Genomic DNA, 23,147 nt, shown 5'->3' with positions numbered 1-23,147 from the left:
ACTGTATTATATGTGCAGGGGCAAAGGTTTCATTTATATGAAGTATTAAAAGAGGTATTTAAAACATTTATAAGTGTTCAGCAGATTAAGATTGGTGGCAGAGAAAGGAATATAACATGGAAACATCGTTATTTTTATTGCTGTGATCCCATGTTACATGTTTCTGAATATCTTCAGCTATCGGGGCTATTTTTCAATCGAAGGCTACTGCACATGCTGAAGAGCCTGAATTATGATATGAGTATTGTGGCCAGATCCTCAGATGGAGTAAATTAGAGTAGTTCCACTAAAGTTATTAGAACTATGTCCGTTTACATCTAGCCGTTCAATTGTAATTTATATTTATTTTAAAAATCACTTAACAATTTTATTATTTTTCTAATGTTTCTTCATACCGAGGGAGGTAATAGACCTTTGAAGATGAGAATATATTAAAATTATTATATTTTAAACATTTTTATTAGCTAATATGTTGCCTTTCCTTTAGTTATGATCTGCTGTGTTTCCTCCCACTTCTCTAATTAATCCACAGCCCAGCTGCCTCATCTCCAGCAGTTCCGCACTGACAACTGGACTGCTTTCAAGGTTGTTCGTGTTTTCAAAGGATAACATGAGTTTACTGGGTTCCTGATACTAGACATTCTTTTTAGCAGAAAATAATTCTTGAAAGCAGCCTAGACACCTAGGCTGGACTGCCTGGAGGTGTTTTAACTGCAGTTTTTTTCCTGCATATATGCTTTGTCTGCCACTTTCAGAAGTGCTGCCCTGGCATTTATTCTTTTTTAGTTTTTACAACTGAGGACCATTCTTACCACCAAACTCGGTAACACTTCGCAATGGATGCCGTACTTTCAATGGTGGGTTTGCACAAGGGAATAGCTAAATCAAGAACCATTACATGACTATACTAGCTTCTGATAACTGACCTAAATTATCTGTAGCTCCTTGTTATCCAGAACAAAACACTTGTCTTCATTGTCTGTTGTTTACTTTATTATGTATTTGACCAAACTTATTCTATATCCCACATGCTATTTGAATAATAATATGAATTATTAAGCTTTGTAATAGAAATTTAATATTAAAGATGGCCTGGCCACTGTTGAGAGCAGTGGTTGTGAAGTGTGTTTTTCAAGATCTCTGAGGTTGGTCAGGGAAGAAGCTATACTGTAATGTTGCACCTAACGCCTCTGCTATCATTTGTTGTAATTAGTTTATTTCTTTTGTTTAGCACATAAATGTCTCAGATACTGCAGTTACTTCGTATCAAAAGTGTATCTGAATATTGTGTTACTGCAGTGGATAACTTCGCAAATGTTGACATTTAACTAGTAGTCTGTAAACAAATTCAAGACATACCTATATTTGTTTTGTGGAAAAGAAAAGGAAGAAGGGGGGAGTAAAAAAAGAAGTCATTGGAATTAAGTAAACCAAAAAGGACCAGCATTCTGTGTTTAGATGCCTTTTTTCTTTCCTAAAGCTTCTTAGATTATTAATGTATTGACTGTTTTGACTCTAAGAAGTGACCTTGTACAAATTTAACATTCTTACTCAGCAGATCTGCTCCTTGTGTATGTTCAGTGTCAGATCTTTTCACTTTAGTGACAAAAACATTTTGTAACTAGTTTTTCCTCCTGTTGGCCTTGCATCTGTTGGAGAGGCAGTTGGATCATTTCATCATCAGAAATGTTAACTATACTCCAATTGCAGGGCAAACTTTTGCTCACACACACATTTGCACTACTCTATTGAAGTCAATGGTGTAGCATTGGTGTAATGGAGGGCAGGCTTTGACTGACATATTCTTTGTTACTGATGATGATGCATTAGCCACAGAGAACACAGATTTCAAATCCCAGGATAAAATTTCATAGGTGGAAATTAGAATGTCTGCTTAAAAACTGATATTTTCAAGACAAAAATGCATTAAGCTTGATTAGGGTACACATTACAAGAGTCTTGTAATGATCCTCAAATCAAGCATAAATAAGTCCTGGAAATTCAGAGTTCAGGTTAAATTTAAAAGAAATCTAACCACCTTCACTATGCCCTGAAGTGACACTATGCAGTGAGAATACAATTATGATTTATGCATATTAGGGTTTGTGGTCCCAGATTAGATTAAATTTATTTTTAAAGACACACCTAGAATAGGTTTTTCATGGTGTCAGCAGGGGACTGCTGCCCTTCGTAACAGGAACCATTAAAGTCTTCTCAGTTATATAATTTTTAGTGTAGAGTCTGGCCCTCCTCCTGCTATACTTCCCCATTGACATGGCAATATTTTAACTAAAAGCATTTTTATATGGAACAGGGTTCATAGCCCTGAGGGCATTTGGTGCCCTTTTTTATAACCCATTTGCAGACTAGATTTGTAGAGTTTCCTTCAGCCCTGATCAAGACCTTTTGTGTTTAAAACCAAGATAGCTTTATTCTTTAGTTCTAAGAGGAGATTTAATTTCAGTAGATAAAGCTTTGTGGCTGAGAAGAGGTCCATATTTTAAATAAATAAGTCAGATCTGCCAGTTTTTTCTTTAGCTTGTATTTTCTTAGATTTGATGGCTGTGTTACTCCTTTTGCTACCACTGCTTTTCTTCAGCCTTTCAGGATGGCTTATTAATATATGGTATCTATACCCTGGCTTTTTTTCCAGTCCTGAGAAGTCTCTCCTTTTATTAGGATAACATAATATTGCTGTTGTTAAACCTCATGCTAGAAGTCTGAAGTTTAGCTACTGCTTGTTCCCAGCTTCAAACACCAGCTATAAATAGTTGTATTTTGGACCTTAAATATTTTTGATCGGTGTCCAGTGAAAATAATAACTCAGTCATAAGGAATATCTGGACCAGTATGGAGATTTTCTAAGGTACATACTATTAACTATAAATCCCCATTGTATAACATATTGGCATTTTTGCTCACTGCACTCTGCATTGCTCCAGTTTTTCCCACTGCTTATCTTTTTCATTCTTTCTACAATCATCCAGCTGGTTCGGCAAGTTGCCTGAATTGTGAGACCTTTGCCTGAGCACTCAGATGCATTTTTTTAGTGTGTTGGTGTTTATTGTTCAAGTTGCCTGAATTGTGAGACCTTTGCCTGAGCACTCAGATGCATTTTTTTAGTGTGTTGGTGTTTATTGTTTTGGGGCTCCAATGTACATTTTCCTTTCTCGTTGCATCAGCAACCACTTAGTGTTTCCAGCATACTTTTTCTTTTTATGTACCCCATCTTCAAAGGAGGAAAGAGCCCTGTTCTGCAGCTTCAAGCCATGCAGCAGAACTATGTTCATTATAGACAACCATGCTCTTTGCACTGTGCCTAGAAGTCAACCCCAGTGCACAAATGTTAGACTTGCTTTCAGATACCACCCTATGTGATAAGGAAACATGGGGAGCACCTCTCAAGCCTCTTGGAACATCCCAGGAAAACACCTGTAAGTCTAGCACAGAATAACCTGGCTAGAGCATTCAAAGTGTAAACCCTTGAAAGAAAAACCTTGAGTCAGCCAAGACCAGTGAGCATCAGGAACTCAGTGCTAGCAGCCTCCCTAGCGGCTCCAGCAAAGGCAATGTGAATGCTTTATGAAGTTCTGTTGGTGCTCCAGGCCACCACTTCACCTACATAATTCTAGCTGTTTGAGTCAGAGCAGGCAGAAGTTCAGGGTGATAAGGACTGCTGTCTGGACTCAGATACATATCCACTATGAAGGGGCACCAAGACAGCAACTTCATGAGAAATGAAACTGTTTCCTCCAGATTTTGCAGAAGCTGTTACAACCTTGCCTGTTTTTTTTTGTGTGTCACTCCTCAAGCTTCCTCCTCCTCAAAAGTGAGAATACTCACAGATTATATCTACAGAGAAGCAGAAATTACGTACCTGTAATTCTGCTTCCCTGAAGATACAGTTTACGCCAGGATTTTCATTCATTCACCCACGTCACTTCAGAGGGTGGAAATTATTTTCTTTAAGGGATTTCTTTCTTGTACTTGATTGTTTTTTTTCCCTCTGAAGCATATTGTGTTACCTAATTTTGAATTGGTTTATCATGGGAGCTTTGTCTTCTGCACAACCAAATGAATTGGCTGGCATCACCTGTTTGCTACAGGCAGTGGCCAAGAGAATTGGCTCATATTGTATCCTCAAAGGGCGAAATTCTTTAAGAACTCTGGAAGTCCTGCTATTGTTTTACTAAGGAGCTAAGACCCAAAGGAAGAATCCTATAAGAATTATGTCTTCAGAGAAGCAAAATTGCAGAGAAGTATTTTTACTTCTGTGTTAATTATGCAATGCCACTGAGTGGTTTGTCAATAGTGGGTATCAAACTCTGGTTCTGTGGATCTAAAAGCATGAGCTTCTACCACCTTAACTAAAAGACCCTGATCTAATAGCTCAAAGACAATACAGACTCAGAAGCCTTTCTGAGGTCCAGCCTACAGAAGGGGACAGAGAGCCATGCTTTGTATACTTGGGCTTTACTAACATTACCCAAGCTTTCTGCTATGTTCTACTTTAAAAAAAAAACAAAAAACTGGAATGGCTTTACTCTCACTTCTGATACTCAATATAATTAATAATACTATCACTTCCTTCAAATAAGTTTCTATCGTTTCTGTTAACAGTTATATTTGGCAGTATTTACTTTTAAATGTTTTGCCAGACTAATCCTTGCACTGAAAACTAAAAGTCAGCCTCTCCATTTTCTGTTGATACTTTACCAAATGATGAGCATGCCCATAAATCATGTGTTGGTTTATGGCATGGAGTGAATTCATAACTTTCCCCAAAGAGATAATGTCTTGCAGTTCAATGACTGTTTTCTGCACAGCAGTAGCTAAAGATGCTCTTATTGCTCTTATCTCTTTTTCTTACTGTGAAATAATCCAGTGATCCCATAGTGGTCTGACCATGAACCAAACCCATTTGGAAAGAAGCCTACTTGGAGTCAGAATGAAAAAATAAAAAGGAGTCTAGCCAAGAAAAAACAGGGAATGATTATCTTCAATAACATGTGCTCTATTATTATTGCTGCTGGAATTTTTTGTACTTGAAGAATGGGGTTTGTTTCATGTCATCAGTCTATCAATTGACAAGCATCAGATTGCCACTGACAGTACTGTTTGGATAATCTGTGATAATGTATGACACTCAGCCAAATAATTAATTTCTGTTAGCTTCTATGTGCTATTTTAGTAAAAGTGAATAACTAGTAACTCCTGCTAGAAAATGAATAATCAGTAAAATGTTTTCTCAATTAATCTCTGCTCAGACTTGAGTTAGCCTATTCATACTAAAATGCATAGATTAATTCTTGAAAGCATTCTAGAAATGCCAGTGTTTCTGTCTTAATCCTGAAAAGCAAACTGAGTCTTTAAAAGAATGTATTCATTGCTTCTGAGAGGTTATAGTAGATGATTGTTTATTTTATGTTCACCGTTCTTTGTTTCTAACATATTTGGGCCTAATTTTTAGCCTTTGCATGCACATATATGCAAACACAAATGTACGCACTGGCATATGCAGCGAAATATGGACATGTGTTAGAATGGACATCTGCAAATCCCATTAAGTGAAAGTTGTTTTGTGGGTGAAAATTCTGACACTTCCATGGATTCATGCACACACACACAAATGTGCAGGTGTTAGAATTTTCAAACAAGCAGGCATGTATGTGTTTGCACCTGAAAAGTATGTCTGTATGGATCAGTATGAGCACACAGGCAGGTGTAGACTGGCAGAGGTCAAGCTTAAAATATGGTTCTGTATTACACAGTACTGTACTTCTATTTTGGCACTCAGTGCATTGAGTTCTCCTACATTTAAATGAAATATCCTTCTAAGCTTATTGTCCCTGTTGCCACTGTTCTTTAAAGGCTGCAGCTACCAGCTTCTCTCCGTCCATATAAAATGATTATGATCCAAACTCTTCTCAGTTTGCATAACTCCTCAGCCAGCAGAGTTTCAATCCTCAGCCAGAATTCTCAAGTGCACAGTCAGTGGGCATCAGATATCCCAGCTCAGCCTTGCTTTGCACTAGAGATAGTCAAAATTTGTCCAGATTTCAACTACAAATCTTCTGCATTTTTCAACTAGCTTTTTCTTCAGATTCAGTGATACTTATCTGGAAAGACAGATGAGGCCAGCTCATGACCCTTCAAACACAATATGAGTGAACGTCTCAATTTCCATAAGTGATTATAATTTTAAACCTGAAATTAAACATTTATTATGAAATAAATTTAATAAACTTTCACATCATCTGCTGTGAAAAAGAATGAGCTAGAAAGCAACTTAAAATACTTTCAAAGCAACAAGTGATTTGGAATTTCATTCTGGAAATGACCTTGTTAGTTTAAAATATTTCAAGTTTTATATTTGTTCACACACACAACAAACAACACTAGTAGAGAATACTAAAGCCACTGGTACAATGGTGATAATATTTCTGCCACTTGTCTTTATATCCACTGTTACAATATCTATCCAAAATTATTACAGCATTCTTGTGATCTGTTATATTCTTGTTAATATAGATATTTTACATGAAACCTAAGAAAAGGTCAACATAGTTTTGACTAATATTTTTTATATTCCAGTTTATTGATGGTCGACTAGCAAAGCTAAATGCAGGAAGAGGGTTCTCGGATGCTTTTGAAGAAGAGATCACTTCTGGAGGCTTCTGTAGAGGTACAGAATTATTTCAGGAGCATTTGTTTCAATATATCATTGTCTCTTCCACAGGAACTGTTGAGGATATCATATTCACATGAACATAGTCAGATAAGCACTTATCTGGTTTAAATGCCTCTGATTCATTCTTAGCAGAGTTTCAGTCCATTATATATCAGTAGCAGAATAACTAATTAGCTATTTAGCCAAACATTTCCAGTGCATTAACTGAAAATAAATGGAATTGTTTTACTTTAATAAATTAGTTTTTATAAAATCAAGATCAGAATAGATTTTATTAGATGTTTTTAAAGTATTGGCTTGCTTAATAACTAATTAGATATTTACTGGTTAAAGTATATTTTTTTAATAATTACAAGACTTTAGTTCCCTAGTTTCTTTCCTTTTTAATAATGGTTAATTTAGTTATTTTCTAATGTCTCTTTTAAAAATTCCTTCATGTATCTCATGTAGTTTTGCAATATACCTAAGCCAAATTTCTCCAAAATATGAGTAATTACTATCTCAAGCAAAATGCACTATGCTTAAATAAATAATCTTAATGTGCAGTTCTACTCTAAAAAGCGACAGTGTAAAAGTATATCTTCTTCCTAAGCATACCTACTACTTCCTGTTTGTATCCAGTCATATCCACTGACTTCAGTGACTGAAATAAATTTTACTACTTTTAACTCCTGCTAGCCTTGCCAAGCCAGCACGTCTAAGAAAGCATAAGGTGGATCCAATTCCATGTTCTGCATTTCCAGCAGGATTGTCTTATCATTTCCAGTTACATAGCAAGTCAGTTATACCTTTTTAGTTATAAACCAGCTATATTTCCTACAATAAATGTGAGCCTCCACAATGCCATTTTTACAGTCAATTTTCATAGCAGAACCTCAGTTTTCTGTATAAATGCGAACTGCATGAGTTGAATCAAATCATGTCTCTTAGGGCAGCTTTGTGACAGTCTTATGCTACAAAGCTACCCTTGAGCTAGCAGATCTGGTCAATGGAGGATTTGTCCTGCAGAGCCACCATAAGAGATTCTGGGCTATGTCCTCTGAACTCTCAACATAGAAGCCTACTTGTCTAGAGTCTGACTATAAAGTGACCTTGCTCCTTTCTTTCTCCCATCTTCCTAGACTTCTGCTAAGATCTGGCCTGTAGTCTGTTTTTCCCTGAAGAGGTTAGGAGAGAATGTCAGTAACACCAAGATTTAGTCTGTCCCCTCCTTTTAGGGCAACTTACTCATACAATTTTATGAATAGTTTTTATGCAGTGGACATGTCCATTCAGATAGGTAATGTCAGTGCTTAAAGTTCCTTTGCTCTTTGCAGTTAAGAGGTCAAAAGGGTGCAGTGGAATAACATTAGAACTTGGATAAAGTTAGGTTCTTGGCTCTAAATTGATATGTTTTGTCAACCACATGGCTTATCTGGCTGTGCTCATGAAGGAATGTTCACCTTCACTAGCAGTTTTGTGTTAGAATTTATTGTAGCCTTAATTTTCAAGTCAGACAAGCTGTACCACGTTGTGAACAAATTGCTTAGGGCACATATTCAATATTTACATAACTGCTGTCTCATTATCATTATGAGGTGCAGGCAGAGCAACAAGTATGGAATTGAGGGTGACATTTTGTGACACTAATGGGGTAGAACTGTGGTCTTTTTCATAGTTAAATCCCATCAACTTTGCCATTGGTTCAAACTGGGTGGATACCAGCTTTCAGAAAGGTCACTAAAAGTCAAAGTAACCTATGCATTGTTGAAGGGGCAGGTGAAGACATCATGAAGAACAGTGATAAGATTTTCATGCTATTGAGTCAAAAGAAAGGACTTTCTTTCAGCCTCTCCATTTTCGTTAATACTTTATTGCATTTTCCAAAAATACAAACATAGCTAAACTATGTAGAAATTTTAACTGCAAATTTGAAGCAATGCTTGCATTTAATCAGTTATATATCTATAAATAGATTTTTCTTTAAATATAATGATTCAAAAATACACTTTTTCAGTCTGAAGGATGAAAAAAAAAATTGTGTACCATATCAAAATGGCATTCTGTATCATGCAACATTCTCATTAAAACTTTTTCACAAGTTTCCACCTTCCTTCACATGCATTCTCCTATAGAGGTAAATATAAGAATCATCAGTGTGAATGTAACTTTCAGTGCACTGCTAGGATTATTGATGGTGCACCTTGGGGCCTTTTTCTTCTACTCTGTGTTAGCTCTGCTGGAGGGGCAGAGTTGTTGAGTCCTTATTGTACCTTCTAGGTGTGCCACATGAAAAAACAATTCTGTTAGATAGTGGAAAGTTTGATCCCCACCTGCTGCAAAACTTTTTTCAATCAATTTTTTTGCAAGGTAAATGTAAAGTGGAGACAGGGAATGGGGAAGAGTATGCCATTGTAGTCAAAGACCTGGGAATAATGTTGAGAATCAGGTGTTCAACACCCTACCTCCCAGAAGCCTACCAATTGGTAATCATCTTTATGTTTTCTTTGGGCCATCTGCTTTTTCTTCTTTTTTCTCTCACACACTTTCACAGTATGCTTCACAGCATTCCCTTTCACAATAGGAAAAGTATTTTTTATTGATGGAAAAAATATCTCATGTTTATGACAAAAACCTATGAAATGAATTATATCAGTAGAACTTTCTTTAATATGGTCATATTGGAAAATAGCCTAAAACCCAGTGTCAGCCTGTGTTGCATTGCTGCTGTTCAGTTAAAACTTTATGCACAGTTATTTAAACTTGTTGGCCCCTGGTCACAGCTGGCTGCTCAGAAATAAAAACTACAAGTCTTGTAATTCCCAGCAAATTGCCTTCATATATAAATAAGTATTAGCAATTTTTCCTGCTTCTATAACAGCAAACAATCTGCACCTATCACCTAATTTTTCTTGGACTGGGGCTTGGTAATAATTTTTACAGATATATTTTACTCATCCAGAGAGGGTTTTTTTTCATAACCAGAATGTATTGGCAAATAAGGGAAGAAAATATCAGCAAGCATTCGTATTTTATTAGTACACTAATTTTTTTAGTTGTGGTGACAACCTTGGAGCTACTAGTGGAAAAAGATTCTACTTAATAGTGAAGAAGTCAAGAGACTTTGAACCTCTGTTGGGAATGTGAGCTTTATAATAAGAATTCAACATTTTCCTATTTAAATTTGAGGTAGTTCAGATATTGGCTCCGCATACATGGTGTTTGCTTCATGTTTTCCCTGGTTGAGTATGTGTCTGTTTTTCTTCACTCATTGACTAGTAAATGGTAGAACTTTGGAAGGATTTGTGATCTGAAAGTCTTCCCACCAGTGCACTGGTCTAATAAATCTCTTATTAAATTACAAAATCTCATCCACTGTAATCTCTGGTAACAAATGGAATTCAGAGGGGCCCTGATAAACATATTTCAAGTGCAGGAATTTCTTTCTTAAGCAAGAGCCGATGGTAGTCCATTATTTCAATGGGTTTTTTATTAAGCCCGAAATGATTATGTGGTTAAGTTTGCCATGACCATGAGCGCTAAATTGTTACATTAGCAAGTTCATTATATTAGTGAATGAGTAGTGGCTACATTCTACTTTATGATGAGGAAATAGTGTTTGTGTGTATACTATGTCTCCTCCAATAACACTAGGTGAGCCCAGTCAATCTTAAAAGGACAACTGTTCAGTCTTTGTGAATGTAGCGTATTGGTTAAGGCACTTCTGCTGGGGATAAGCGCATAGTCAATGCTAGTAAGCTCTCTTTTCCAGCTTGGCATCCCTTTCACTCACTGCACCATTTCTGAGAATTTGGGTATTGCGGAATTGCTTGCAAGGAATTTAGTGCAATGGTATGGAACATTTAAATGAAAGCATTTCTATAAGTCCAAACAGCTAAATCCCTTCACTTGTTTCCTTCAGAAATTGCTGTAATACCTTTTACAGTTATCCAGTTATTCGTCAGACACATTCGATGAGAGCTAAGTTGTTGGTGTTTTGGCTTTCCACCAGCCAATCCAGGTTCTGGTTGTTAGATTAATTTCAAAGCTTAAACTTTTGAAATCTCCTGTTAAAAAGCCGATGTTTTGTCAAAGGATATCAGTGTGTTCTTTGCAAAGTTGATAAATTATCTCTTTGAGCAACATTATTTTTGTGATCTCAGATATTTTGCTTGGAAGTATTAATTCATGGTAACTATCATTGCACTTCACAATATCAGTAAATTCAAGTGATTAAGCTACTCTTAACATTTCTCAAAGGTAAGGAAGTCAGTCTTGCATGTTCAATTGAAGTGTCTTCGGAAGGCTGTTGTTTCAGTTCTACTTCAACCACCTTCTCAAATTTTAGCGTATCTTTTGTGGCCAATTTAATAATATAATAGCACCCAATGATCTTATCTATGTTGTCTGACTCATCCACTTGCCTTCTACACTGTGAAAGAAAGAACATGTAATTTATAGTGGGTTTCCCTACAAGGGAGATGTGACGCAATATTAAGGTCCTTGTTCCTGTTGCTAGTCCTTTTCCCTCTGATATTAAGATGATAGTGTCTGCAGCACAATTCATTTTCTCACTGCAAGATATATTCTTAGCACAATATATACACACCCCTCCTTCAGATTTTTATTTTTTTTTCTTTTGTTTTTAGTGAGTCTGAATATTTGATTGCGACTTTAATTTCTTCTTCGAATGATTGCTCCTGTGTATTCCACAGTAGGTGTGCATGCTCGCTATGTGGCGCACCGCTGCGACCCCTGCGGTGGTGCCGACATATCGCGCTATAAAGGGAGCTGCGTGCTCCCCCCATCCTCAGTTCCTTCTTGCCACCAGTGAAGGTAGTCGGAACTTGTGCTCCAGCTTTGCTGCAGCAATTCTAGCCTTAGTAGTATCCAGCTTTCCCTGAAGTTACTTGTTGAACTTTTCTCTGTTACTGCTGGGCTCGGGGCATGCCCCGTGACCCAGGCTTCAAGTTGTGCAACTCTTGTCGCAATCCTATGCCCAGAAGCGATCCACATACTCAGTGTCTTTGCTATCTGGGCGAGGCTCGCATTAGTGAGAAATGTAAAATTTGCCGCTCCTTCAAGCCCCGAACAAAGAGGGAGCATGAAATCCAACTCCGAGCTCTCCTAATGGAGTCAGCGTTGACCTCGGCACCGGCACGTTGAGCTGACCCCGCGCTGGGCATCTTGTCCTCAGCACGCGCGAAGCGCCCCAGGCTCGCCGTCCTGATTCAGTGTCTGGTACTGCATCTTCGGTGCACAGCGAGGCCCCGTCGACGAGCCGACACCGCTCCCCTTCTCAGAAGCAAGGGAAGACTCAGCGGCGCCGGGAGAAAGATCGGGGGGGAGGCTAGACCCGTGTTGGGCAGCCCACGATCCCCATCGGGACCGAGACCTCCGACTTGGGTACAGCAGAGTAGTCTGGTGCCGTCCAAGTGTGCCTCGCCAGAGGTGAGAATGCCTTCGACGCCGGAGGCAGCTCAGGCCGCATGCGACATCATGACACTTCCGATACCGGGGGCTCCGCTCCAGTCGGGCCCCCGATTCCGTGGGAAGCCTTCGCTCACTGCCCATCGACCCTCTCTGGACGTCTCCGAGGTCGAGATACCGCCCCGAGTTGAAGGGCTGAGCCGCGGACCTCGCTGCGCCTCCACGCCGCGAGCAGGATTGGCTGCGAGCGAGCTTTCCACCTCCACTCCGGGAGGTGGTAGGGGAGGCACTAAGAGACGGCGCCGTTCCTCTTCGAGTCTTGACCGCAGGGACAGGTCTCGTCATCGTCGGCACCACCGTTCCCACTCCGGCACCCGCTGTGGAAGGCGCCATGCCCGCAGCTTGTCACGGGAATCCCAGGCACCATGGAGTCGTAGTTCTGGGCGCCAGAGGCACTACGGAGACAGCACCCCTGACTCCTACCTGTCCTCCTCCGGGGCCCGGAGACGTCATGTACGGGACTGCTCCAGCCATTCGTACGGCACCGTCCGCTCATCCCGGACTTCGGCTTCAGCACTCATATGCCCCTCGTTGAGCCGCTCGATGCCACAGGACCAGCTGGCTCTTCTGGGCCACCCCGTTTCCCAGGACCAGGCCATTCCCTGGCAGGGACAGTGGTGCCAATGGGCACCCTGGCCCCAGGCACTGGCACCGCCAGGACCCCGCTCCGTGGCGGGAGCATCTCAGGCCCAGCCGACGTCGCCGCCTCGGCACCATGACGAGGCAGTGGGCACCGACCCTCCGGCACTGACTCGGGCCCCGGGTCAGGACGTCGCGCTTGTGGTACAGCCGGGTGCACCTCCTCGGCACCGGACGACTCCGTAGTGCCACCACCTCCGGTCTCTCAGGAGGATTTCAAGGCCCACCAGGAGCTACTCAGGAGGGTGGCATCAAACCTCCAGCTCCAGGCCAAGGAGATGGAGGAGCCATCGGACACATTGTTTAATGTCCTGACCTCCTCGACACCGGGGCGTGTGGCCCTACCGCTCCATTCAGGGGGTAGCCAATATTGGCTGGCCTCTGGCAAACTCCGGCATCTCTCTGTCCGATCTCCAAAAAGGTCAAACAGAAGTACTTTGTGCCCACAAAGGGGCACGAATACTTATACTCCCACCCAACTCCGAACTCTCTAGTGGTGGAGTTGGCGAACCACCGAGAGAGGCACGGCCAACCCTCTCCTAAGGACAAAGACGCTCGCAGGCTGGATTCCTTTGGGAGAAAAGTTTATTCGTCTGCGAGCTTTCAGCTCAGAGTGGCCAACCACCAGGCACTCTTGAGCAGATATGATTTTAACCTGTGGCGGTCCCTTGCCAAGTTTGAGCCCTCCTTCCTCGAGAAGGACAGGAAGGAGTTCCGGGCCCTTGTGGATGAGGGTGCAGCGGCGGCTAAAGCGGCGCTCCAGGTGGCCTTCGATGCGGCGAAAGACTCCCGTACTACCCTGCAGACGCTGGGCCTGTACGTCCCGCCGGCCAAGGACAAGCCCAGGCCTCACACCTCCACTCCACAGGCTAGGGGTAGATATGAGTCCCCGCCTAAGAAGCAGCGGGAGCAGAGGCGCCGGTCACAACACCAATCCCACTTGGCCCCTCATCCGGGGCCCTCTAAGACCAGGAGGCCAGGGAAGCGGCATTTTTGACTGCTTGCGGGGGGTCACTGGGCCTGTTGCCAATTTAACCCTCCCCCCCCCAGTTAATAAAGTTCAGGTTTGCAAATCTTTTACCTGCCTTCCGTTTGCAATGGTCCCGTATTACTACGGACCGCTGGGTTCTCAACACTGTATCCCTGGGGTACAGGTTGCAGTTTGTTTCGCCCCCTCCCAATTGTCCTCCGGCCAGGGAATCGGCAGAGGACCTGGAACATGCGCTCCTCCTGGGTCAGGAAGTACAGTGCCTCCTCTCCCTGGGAGCTGTGGAGAGGGTACCTTGGGAATTCCAGGTCAAGGGATTCTATTCCAGGTATTTCCTCATCCCGAAGGCGAAGGGCGGGCTTCGGCCCATCCTCGACCTGCGGAAGCTCAACCAGCTCTTGGTACGCTGCAAATTCCGCATGGTATCCCTAGCCTCTATTATTCCCTCCCTAGACCTGGGGGATTGGTTTGCAGCGCTGGACCTTCAGGATGCCTACTTCCACATCACAGGCGCTTCCTCCGTTTCCTGGTGGGTCAGGACCACTACCAGTTTACGGTCCTCCCCTTTGGCCTCTTGACGGCCCCCAAGGTTTTCACCAAATGTATGGCGGTGGTAGCGGCCCACCTCAGGAGGAGAAGGCTGCAGGTCTTTCCCTACCTGGACAATTGGGTGCTCAAGGGCAAGTCCTGGTCCCAGGTCCAGCAGCCAGTAGCACCTGCTGCGCTCTGGGCCTAGTGGTAAACGAGGAGAAATCCACGTTAGTTCCAGTCCAGCGCATAGAATTCATAGGAGCGCTGCTGGACTCCCAGGTGGCCACGGCCTCCCTTCCAAGGGACAGGTTCGAGGCGCTCAGAGGCCTCGTCGCCTCGGTCACGGCCTTCCCGGTAACCACGGCTCGGATATGCCTTCAAATCCGTGGCCACATGGCAGCATGCACCACAGTGGTGCGACACGCCAGGCTCTGGATGAGGCCCCTCCAACTCTGGTTGGCCTCTCGCTATTCCCAGGCCGGGACGGCCTGGACAAGGTTGTCACGGTGCCGCCAATGGTGGTTGCAGACCTCTAATAGTGGTCCCTTCTGAGCAGCATGCTCCGGGGAATCCCCTTCCGAGACCCGTCTCCCTCACTAGATCTAGTGTCGGATGCCTCGGACCTGGGCTGGGGAGCCCACGTGGGGGACATCAGGACCCAGGGTATGTGGTCACCCAAGGAACTGACCCTGCACATAAATGTCAGGGAACTCAGGGCTGTGCGCCTGGTGTGCCTGGCCTTTTGCCAGCACTTACAAGGGAAGGTGGTCAGAGTCCTCACGGACAACACCACCGCAAAGTATTACATCAACAAGCAAGGGGGCACGCGCTCCAGGGCCTTATGCCAGGAAGCCCAACTCCTGTGGGAGTTCTGTATAGCCCACAACATCCTCCTCCAGGTTCCACCTACCCGGCAAGAGCAACACGCTCGCAGATCGCCTGAGCAGGGTGTTCTCACATCAGCACGAGTGGTCCCTGCACAGAGAGGTGGCAGAATGGATTTTCCTTCAGTGGGGCACTCCCCAGGTGGACCTATTCGCTACCGCCCAGAACCGCCTCTGTCCCAGGTTCTGTTCCAGGGTGATAGAAAGCAATGGGGCCATGACGGACGCGTTCCTGCTCGATTGGTCGGGGCTCCTGATGTACGCCTTCCCGCTCTTTCCCCTCATAGGCAGGGTCCTACAGAAGGTGAAGCCAGACGGGGCGAGAGTTATCCTGATAGTGCTGGATTGGGCCCGTCAACATTGGTACGGAACCCTACTGCAACTCTTGGCGGCCCCCCGCCCCCGCAGGCTGCCGCTCCGCCTGGACCTTCTCTCCCAGGAGGGAGGTCATCTCCTCCATCCCAACCTGGCCCCACTCCACCTGACTGACAGCGTGGCTGCTCCGTGGCTAGATGCGGAGGAGGGGAGGTTAGATGGGTCCTGCTCGAAAGCAGGAAGCCGTCCACATGGAGGATCTACCTGGCTAAGGTAGGTAGTTACAGTACGTCTTCACTACGGGGGAGGGGGTCGATTTAAGATACGCAAATTCAGCTATGCGAATAGCGTCGCTGAATTCGACGTATCCGAGCCGACTTACCCCACTGTGAGGATGGCAGCAAATGGACCTCCGTGGCTCCCCCGTCGACGGCGCTTACTCCTACCTGCACTGGTGGAGTACAAGCATCGATTCGGGGATCGATTGTCGCGTCCCGACGAGATGCGATAATTCGATCCCCAAGAGATCGATTTCTACCCGCCGATTCAGGCGGGTAGTGAAGATGTAGCCTAAGTGGTATCGGTTCTCCTCATGGGCGAGGGAGAGAGGTTCCTCCCCCTGCATCTGCTCCACTCCAGCTGGTCCTGGACTACCTCCTGTCCCTTAGGACCCAAGGGCTAGCCCCCTCCTCTATCAGGGTGCACCTGGCGGCCATTTCGGCCTTCCACCCTCCGGTGGCGGGACAGTCAGTGTTCTCCCACCACATGACTTCCAGGTTTTTAAAGGGTTTGGACAGAGCATTCCCTTATGCTAGACCACCGGTTCCCCCTTGGGACCTGAACCTGGTTCTGTCACGCCTCACAGGACCTCCCTTTGAGCCCTTGGCCACTTGTTCTTGGTCCCACTTGTCTGAGAAAGTGGCGTTTTTGGTGGCTATCACCTCAGCCCACAGGATTTCGGATCTTAGGGCGCTCACCTCGGAACCCCCGTTCATTGTCTTCCATAAGGGGAAGGTACAGCTTCGCCCCCACCCGGCCTTCCTGGTTTCATATGGACCAGGACATTTTCCTGCCAGTCTTGTGTCCTAAGCCCCATTCCTCCAATGAGGAATGCCGCCTACACATGCTAAATGTGCGTAGGGCGCTGGCCTTTTACTTAGATTGAACAAGGCCATTTCGGGCATCCCCTCAGCTTTTCATTGCTACGGCCAAGCGCATGAGAGGGGAACCGGTTTCCACCCAGCGGATTTCCCACTGGATCACCTCGTGCATACGCACGTGTTATATCCTGGCTGGGCTTTCCCGGCCTCCTATTGTTAAGGCGCATTTGACGAGAGCCCAGGCCTCGTCTGCGGCCTATGTGGCTCATGTCCCTATTCAAGACATCTGCAGGGCTGCTACGTGGTCCTCTGTCCATACTTTTGCATCGCACTATGCGATCATCTCCCAAGCCAGGGACGACGCCGGGTTTGGTAGGGCGGTGCTCCGCCCATGTAACCCTTAACCTTTATCATTTAGAACTCCTACCCACCTCCATCAGGTATAGCTTGGAGTCACCTACTGTGGAATACACAGGAGCAATCACTCGAAGAAGAAAGGACAGTTACCTGTTCCGTAACTGGCGTTCTTCGAGATGTGTTGCTCCTGTCTATTCCACATCCTCCTCCTTCCCCTCTGTCGGAGTTGTCTGGCAAGAAGGAACTGAGGGTGGCGGGAGCATGCAGCCCCCTTTATAGCGCGATATGTCAGCGCCACTTCGGGGGTCGCAGCGGTGCTCCCCCACTACGGATGCTGCTAAGGGAAAAACTTCCGGCACCGGTGCACGTGGCAAGCACGTACACCTACTGTGGAATAGACAGGAGCAACACATCTCGAAGAATGCCGGTTACAGAACAGGTAACTGTCCTTTCTCTTCATACTTGAATCAGAGTTAGCAGTTTTCTTCAGAGAAAACAATTGGGTATGGTGAAAAAGAAGCACTGTTGGAAAGAAAATGAGGGGTTCATAATAGGGAAACCCCAGTTTTGCTTTTTGTGTACATGGATTTCCCTTCTTCATAGTATTAGACAATTCAAACGCATGTTTAACAATCTATGGGATTTTTTTTTTAATACAAAATGTATTGTGGAGAGGGCAGGAACACCCAAAAATGTGTTGAATGTATTTCTGACTATTTTATTTTATTTTACCTTCACATCTCAGGAAATTCAAGATCTTATCAGCAGTGGGTGCATACAGTAAAGGTATAACAATTTTATTTTTATTTGACTAGTTTGTTTATTTTTGTAAAAGTCAGCATACTGAACATCGAGCTTTAAAAGGATATTTGACTTTATATGGTCAATTAGCCACATTCTCTAAATTTGTGTAGTGTTCCTTGTATTAATGTAACAGAGAAAGCATATTACATTAGTAAGGAAGTTATTTTTACCTAAATATTTTTTTTATAAACTAGTGTCTGTGTCATGATAATATTTTTATATTAGTTTAAAAATGAGAAAATGTCTCATGCACAAAATAAATGCCAAATTTTGAAAAGCACAGAATGTTTTTCTGTTCATCTAGCCAAGGATTTTTCTGTACGCGGTATTGTGTTACATTCCATAACTGTGAGTTAGGTGTGGCACTAGGATTTGATAGGAATTTTATCACTTCTAGTAAACAGCAGTTTGGTTAATAATGTTTTTACATAGTCTGACTAACAGAGGACCTTTGTTGCACAACATTGTTACTAGGGAGGATTAGTAAAATCTAGTACTTTAGGCAAAACTCTTGTGATTAAATAAGACATGATTACCTCAATGTGATAGAAATAGTTTTTTTTAAATGATACAATATATACATTAATAAGCCAAGGAAAGCTTCCAATATTACATGTAATGAGAATACGTCATTATGTTAGAATGCATTGATAAATATGTGTCAGCCATGATAATGACATACTGTAACCCTTGTTTAGATGTAGACAGCAGGTTGTAGATAGAATGCAGCTGTGGAAATTTTTCCTAATTTAAAAAGAGGGCTACTATTTTCCTACTTTATTTTATGTCAGCCTGTCATTTATTTTTCTTACTATTCTTAACTTTTAATCTTTGTTATAAGGGTTATTAAAATATGCCTTTGTATGTTTCAGAAAGGAGGTGCGCTAATCAACACAGCCATGACCAAAGCCAGCCCTGCTGTGAAGACAGCATACAAATTTGTAAGATCAACACAATCTGTGCATAAAAAATTACAGAAACCACCTACAATCTCCAGTTATTGTCAAAAACTGAAAAAGCTGTGTAGTTCCAATATGTATTACAGAAAAACATTACAGCCTAAGAAATTGTTTTCATCTTTTATTCCTATCTTGTGAGGGAACAATAACCACTTCATGTTACTGTTTTAAGTGGTTCAGTATGCTATTTTTGGCTTCATTCAAAATATACCGTAGATGCTTATTTGAATACCTATTACATATTTGAAATACAGCTGAAAACCTCTACTTAACTGATGATCTTAAAAGATGGACGCTGAAAATACTAAATCTCATTACTACTTAGTATTATACTAAGGCCCCTTTACTCCTCCCTGGCAGTGTAAATTAAAAGTCCGTATAAATGTTGTGTATAGTTCTAGGTGGTGTAAAGGAGTCTTTGTGTACATAACAGTATGTCCCTAAGGACTCCAGTTTGACACTGCGTGGTACCCTATCCAAAGCGGGTTGGGAAGCATTTATATTGTGTGCAAGGAACAATTGCAGTCCAAAACTTCCACCCTAAGCAAACTATTCCTTATCTGAGTATGAGCATCTTTTAAACTTATTGTTATGGTGTTAATAAAATAGCACTAATTCAAAAAGTTATGGACTTGCACTCTTGGCCCTTGATTTACAGCTTATCTAGATGAAGCTGGGGTGTAAATCTGTACCGCCCTAGCATGTCACATGCTAACTGTCTACATGAAGCATGCATGTAAAAGTTACCTGACGCATTTTGATCTACCTCGCTTTGAAACAGGAATAGGATCAAAGTGTTTTAGGGAACTTTTAGTGCGTGGTAGCCGGGTCCACACTGGCAGTGCGCAGCAGGCTAGTGCAGTGAAGATTTACACCCCAGCTTGCCACACGCTGTTTAACTAGTTTTATGTCTTCAGTTTGACAAGCAGTCCAGTTTTTAAATGATCTTTAAATATCCCTAGATCATAAAGAATGTGAATTACATTATATTATCCAGGGTATTAAAAACAATGTGGTAGCTTGTAAGAAATGACACAATAAGTATTTTAAGATTGGGTTCAAAGCACACAGGGGAAGAATCTTCTCTGCCTTTCTTTTGGCTTTTCCAAGGGCTCTTTAGATTGATGCATAGTAAGTAGTTCTGAATAAATCAGTGCTACAGTGTGATGCTAGTAGATTTTAAATAAAACTTAAAAAGAGAATTTTTAATTATACATCAATTCAAACTCTCACAAAAGTCATGAGGAAAGAAACAGGTAAATAAATTAAAGGTACTGTATAACCACCCACTCATTTATAATTTAAAAATGGTTCATTAACAGGCTAGCAGGAAATTATTCTCCTCCTCTATTTTTCATGAGCTTAGATGAGGTTTCATGATTTCCTCCCAGCTACCCATTTTGCCCATTATGTCCCTGATCCTACAACTTTCTGTATCAGCAGACTCCTTGTGTGCAAGAAGCCTTATTAATTTCAGTGGGAATCTGTGCATGTTCAGGCATAGATCAAGGTGCAGGAGCAGGCCTATATGTCCTCTCTTGCCCTTTCCCCTTCCATACATGCATGAATCTACTACATGGCACCCTGTTGCCTTGTTATTGAGCTACTGAGCTTATGATTTAAGGGTCACGTTTTCAAAAGTTCCCTAATCTGGTCATCAAAACTATCCCAAGTTGTTGTACAGACATTCCCCAGGTTACGCAAGACGCGACTTACGCAAATTCGCACTTACAGAAAAAGTTCCGTAAGTCAGAAATAGGATTTTCAAGTGCAGAAATTTTTGCGTAACGTAATTTGTTAGTCTCTAAGGTGCCACAAGTACTCCTGTTCTTCTTTTTGCGGATACAGACTAACACGGCTGTTACTCTGAAACCTGTACGGGTGTACGTTTCCAATTTATGAAAAATTCGAGTTACACAAGGCTTTCCGGAATGGAACAATTGCGTAGGTCGGTGGGCATCTGTATATGGAAACACTCATAACTCTCCCCACAAACTACATCTCCCTGGGTGCAAAATCAATAATTAAGATGTGTGTGTCACTGATTTTCATGTGTAGAGTCTGAAGTTTTTCATATATCGCCCTTAAATGTGAAAAGTCATAGGCATAATTTTCAAGGCTACTTTTGAAAATTGGTTCTAAAAGTTAACTTGAATCTAACACGGTTCATGTAAGGAAAACTTTCCTATTTCTCTTAAGACCAGGTTAGCATTTTTTCTAGCAAAAATAAAATGTAGAAAATTTAGAATATAATTACTTGTCATCTAGAATGGTAATTCATCTCTAAATAGAAGGATGCCCTTGGGTCCATTTTCTGTGCAAATTATTGTCATGAACAATCATGGGACTTGGCTGCCTATTTTAATGCACACAGTTTCCCCCTAACTATCAGCACTACGCTGTTCAGCAACGCTGGAGAAATTCTCCATCTGCATATAAAACCACTTCATTTCTTTTAAGATTGATGTTGCCTTGCAAGTTACCAGACTGGAACACCATAGCAGTGAGCTTGAAAATCTTAACAGTTTTCCAACATGAGTTACTATTAAAATACTACTTCAGATTTAAAGGACCATCTCAAATAAAGAGATGGACACTAGAGACCAGTAGGATGGTTCATTTTTAGCAATAGGTGAGGATACATTTGCAAAATTAGTATGTTTTCACAACATTGGCATGTATGCACAATTCTTACTAACTGACTGCTGTTAGCATAGTATAGCTAACTGATACAGCCCAGGTGAAATTAGCAATAGAGATTATTATCCTTATATCACATAAAATTTAAAAAAATATTTCTTATTAAGTAGGCCTTATAAAGCATATTCTTTGAACAAAGCCGATCTCTTGCGCCACCGGTTAAGTCCTTTTGTTTTAATTTTCTAGGCAAAAAGTCATGCAAAGCAGGGAATAAAAGAAGTGAGGAGTAAGTTAAAACACAAGGTATGTAATACAATTTTACTTTCTTACCTTGCTTCTTGTATCAGTTTGAAGCTTATACTTTACAAATCACATGAGATTTGTGTTTTTAATGACTTTTGAAATATGCTTAGCCCTTTGTTCAACAATACATTTTTCATAACGAGCCCTCTGGCAACTATCTGTCATTCTATGCATCCACTGAATAATCTCTTTATTGTTTGCATATTTTATCATAGAACAACAGAGATCTTCAAAGATACGTTAACAGGATGTATGTTTTCATAAAGTTGATTGCTTTGATATCACAATTGAAGCCTTTGCTTCAAGCTGAGAATTTAAGACAGGACAGTCTTGCAGTACAATGTAATTCAGAAGGTGTAGTTGTCTGTTTTGGATTCATAAGATCTGAGCACAATGTTAATGTTTTAAAATAGAGAAACATTTCAACTTTGAAAAATAACATAGAAATATCAGAATGAAGCTTGATTTAGGCATTTAAGGACAGTTTTCCTAATGAGTTTTATTTCTTCACTTATGATTATCCTTGTGAGAAGGGGGAACTAACTTCAATGTTATTTTATACTTTTCTCAAATATAAAGTTTAAAAAAATATTTCATAAACATTAATGGATTTAAATTGTTTTATATACATTCTAAAAGCTTAATTTGAAAACTTCACTCTGTTGCATTTGATAACTATTAACTTTTTGCAATGCTGTATTTCATTTTGTTAATAGATATGATCTTATGACAAATATTTAGTAACAAATGATCTGTATTAACAAAATTATTTTTAGTACTCTATGTATACATAGGATATGTAGATAAATATTGTAAACATGAGATTTTAAATCTATTCTGTTGTGTAGGAGAGTGATGAAGAATATGGAACTTGTAGCTCTGGTGTACTGCAGTGTGCGCCAGTGTACACCTTACACAATCAGAAAAGAGGAAACTCAGAAAAACGAAGACTTGCCCAGGTAAGTCACCTGAAACCTTTGCTATCACTTTCTTTAAAATATTAAAAAATAACTGTTTTCCTGTTACAGTAGTGTGTTAAAATATTATGGTAAATACCTTTATTACCATCTGTATTCAGGAAATATGATAAGTAGTATTCACAATAATACTGCTTGCATAATATGCTGTTTTGAGAGTTGAGAGAATGGCTTATCATATATCATCCTCCTGGAGGGGAAAAAATAGGAAATTCAGCAGGGAGATGAGGTTACCAGCTACATCTCCAGGAAAAGAAATCACAATTGATCCTTAGAAATAGGACTATATTTTCAAACAAATATTTAAAAATATTTAATAAATATTGTTTAAAAGTACAAAGAGTACAAAACAGATAAATGCTAGGAATATTGAAGGTGTGATCTATTGAAAAGTTTACTTAGTAGTATGTATCTTTTATGGACTCCCATTAGATAAATAATTTCATAGGCATAAAACATACATATCAGATCAAGCATGAATATTAGTTTT

General features: G+C 41.6%; 1 protein-coding gene across 2 annotated transcripts in view; it reads left to right on the top strand.

Annotated features, from left to right (window-relative positions):
- The window catches only part of DENND1B (DENN domain containing 1B), a 247,123-nt gene that overhangs the window by 199,585 nt on the left and 24,391 nt on the right, over positions 1 to 23,147 (top strand). For both annotated transcript variants that reach the window (XM_034778352.1, XM_034778353.1), the window contains 5 exons: positions 6,595 to 6,685; positions 17,720 to 17,760; positions 18,651 to 18,719; positions 21,624 to 21,680; positions 22,529 to 22,639. In XM_034778352.1, the coding sequence (XP_034634243.1) occupies positions 6,595 to 6,685; positions 17,720 to 17,760; positions 18,651 to 18,719; positions 21,624 to 21,680; positions 22,529 to 22,639 (369 nt within the window). The remainder of the gene's footprint in view (positions 1 to 6,594; positions 6,686 to 17,719; positions 17,761 to 18,650; positions 18,720 to 21,623; positions 21,681 to 22,528; positions 22,640 to 23,147) is intronic.

This window comes from Trachemys scripta, chromosome 8 (genome assembly GCF_013100865.1).
Source record: "Trachemys scripta elegans isolate TJP31775 chromosome 8, CAS_Tse_1.0, whole genome shotgun sequence".
NCBI classification, from domain to species: Eukaryota; Metazoa; Chordata; order Testudines; family Emydidae; genus Trachemys; species Trachemys scripta.
Note: the sequence above shows the minus strand (reverse complement) of the source record. Positions and strands in the feature narration are given on the sequence as shown.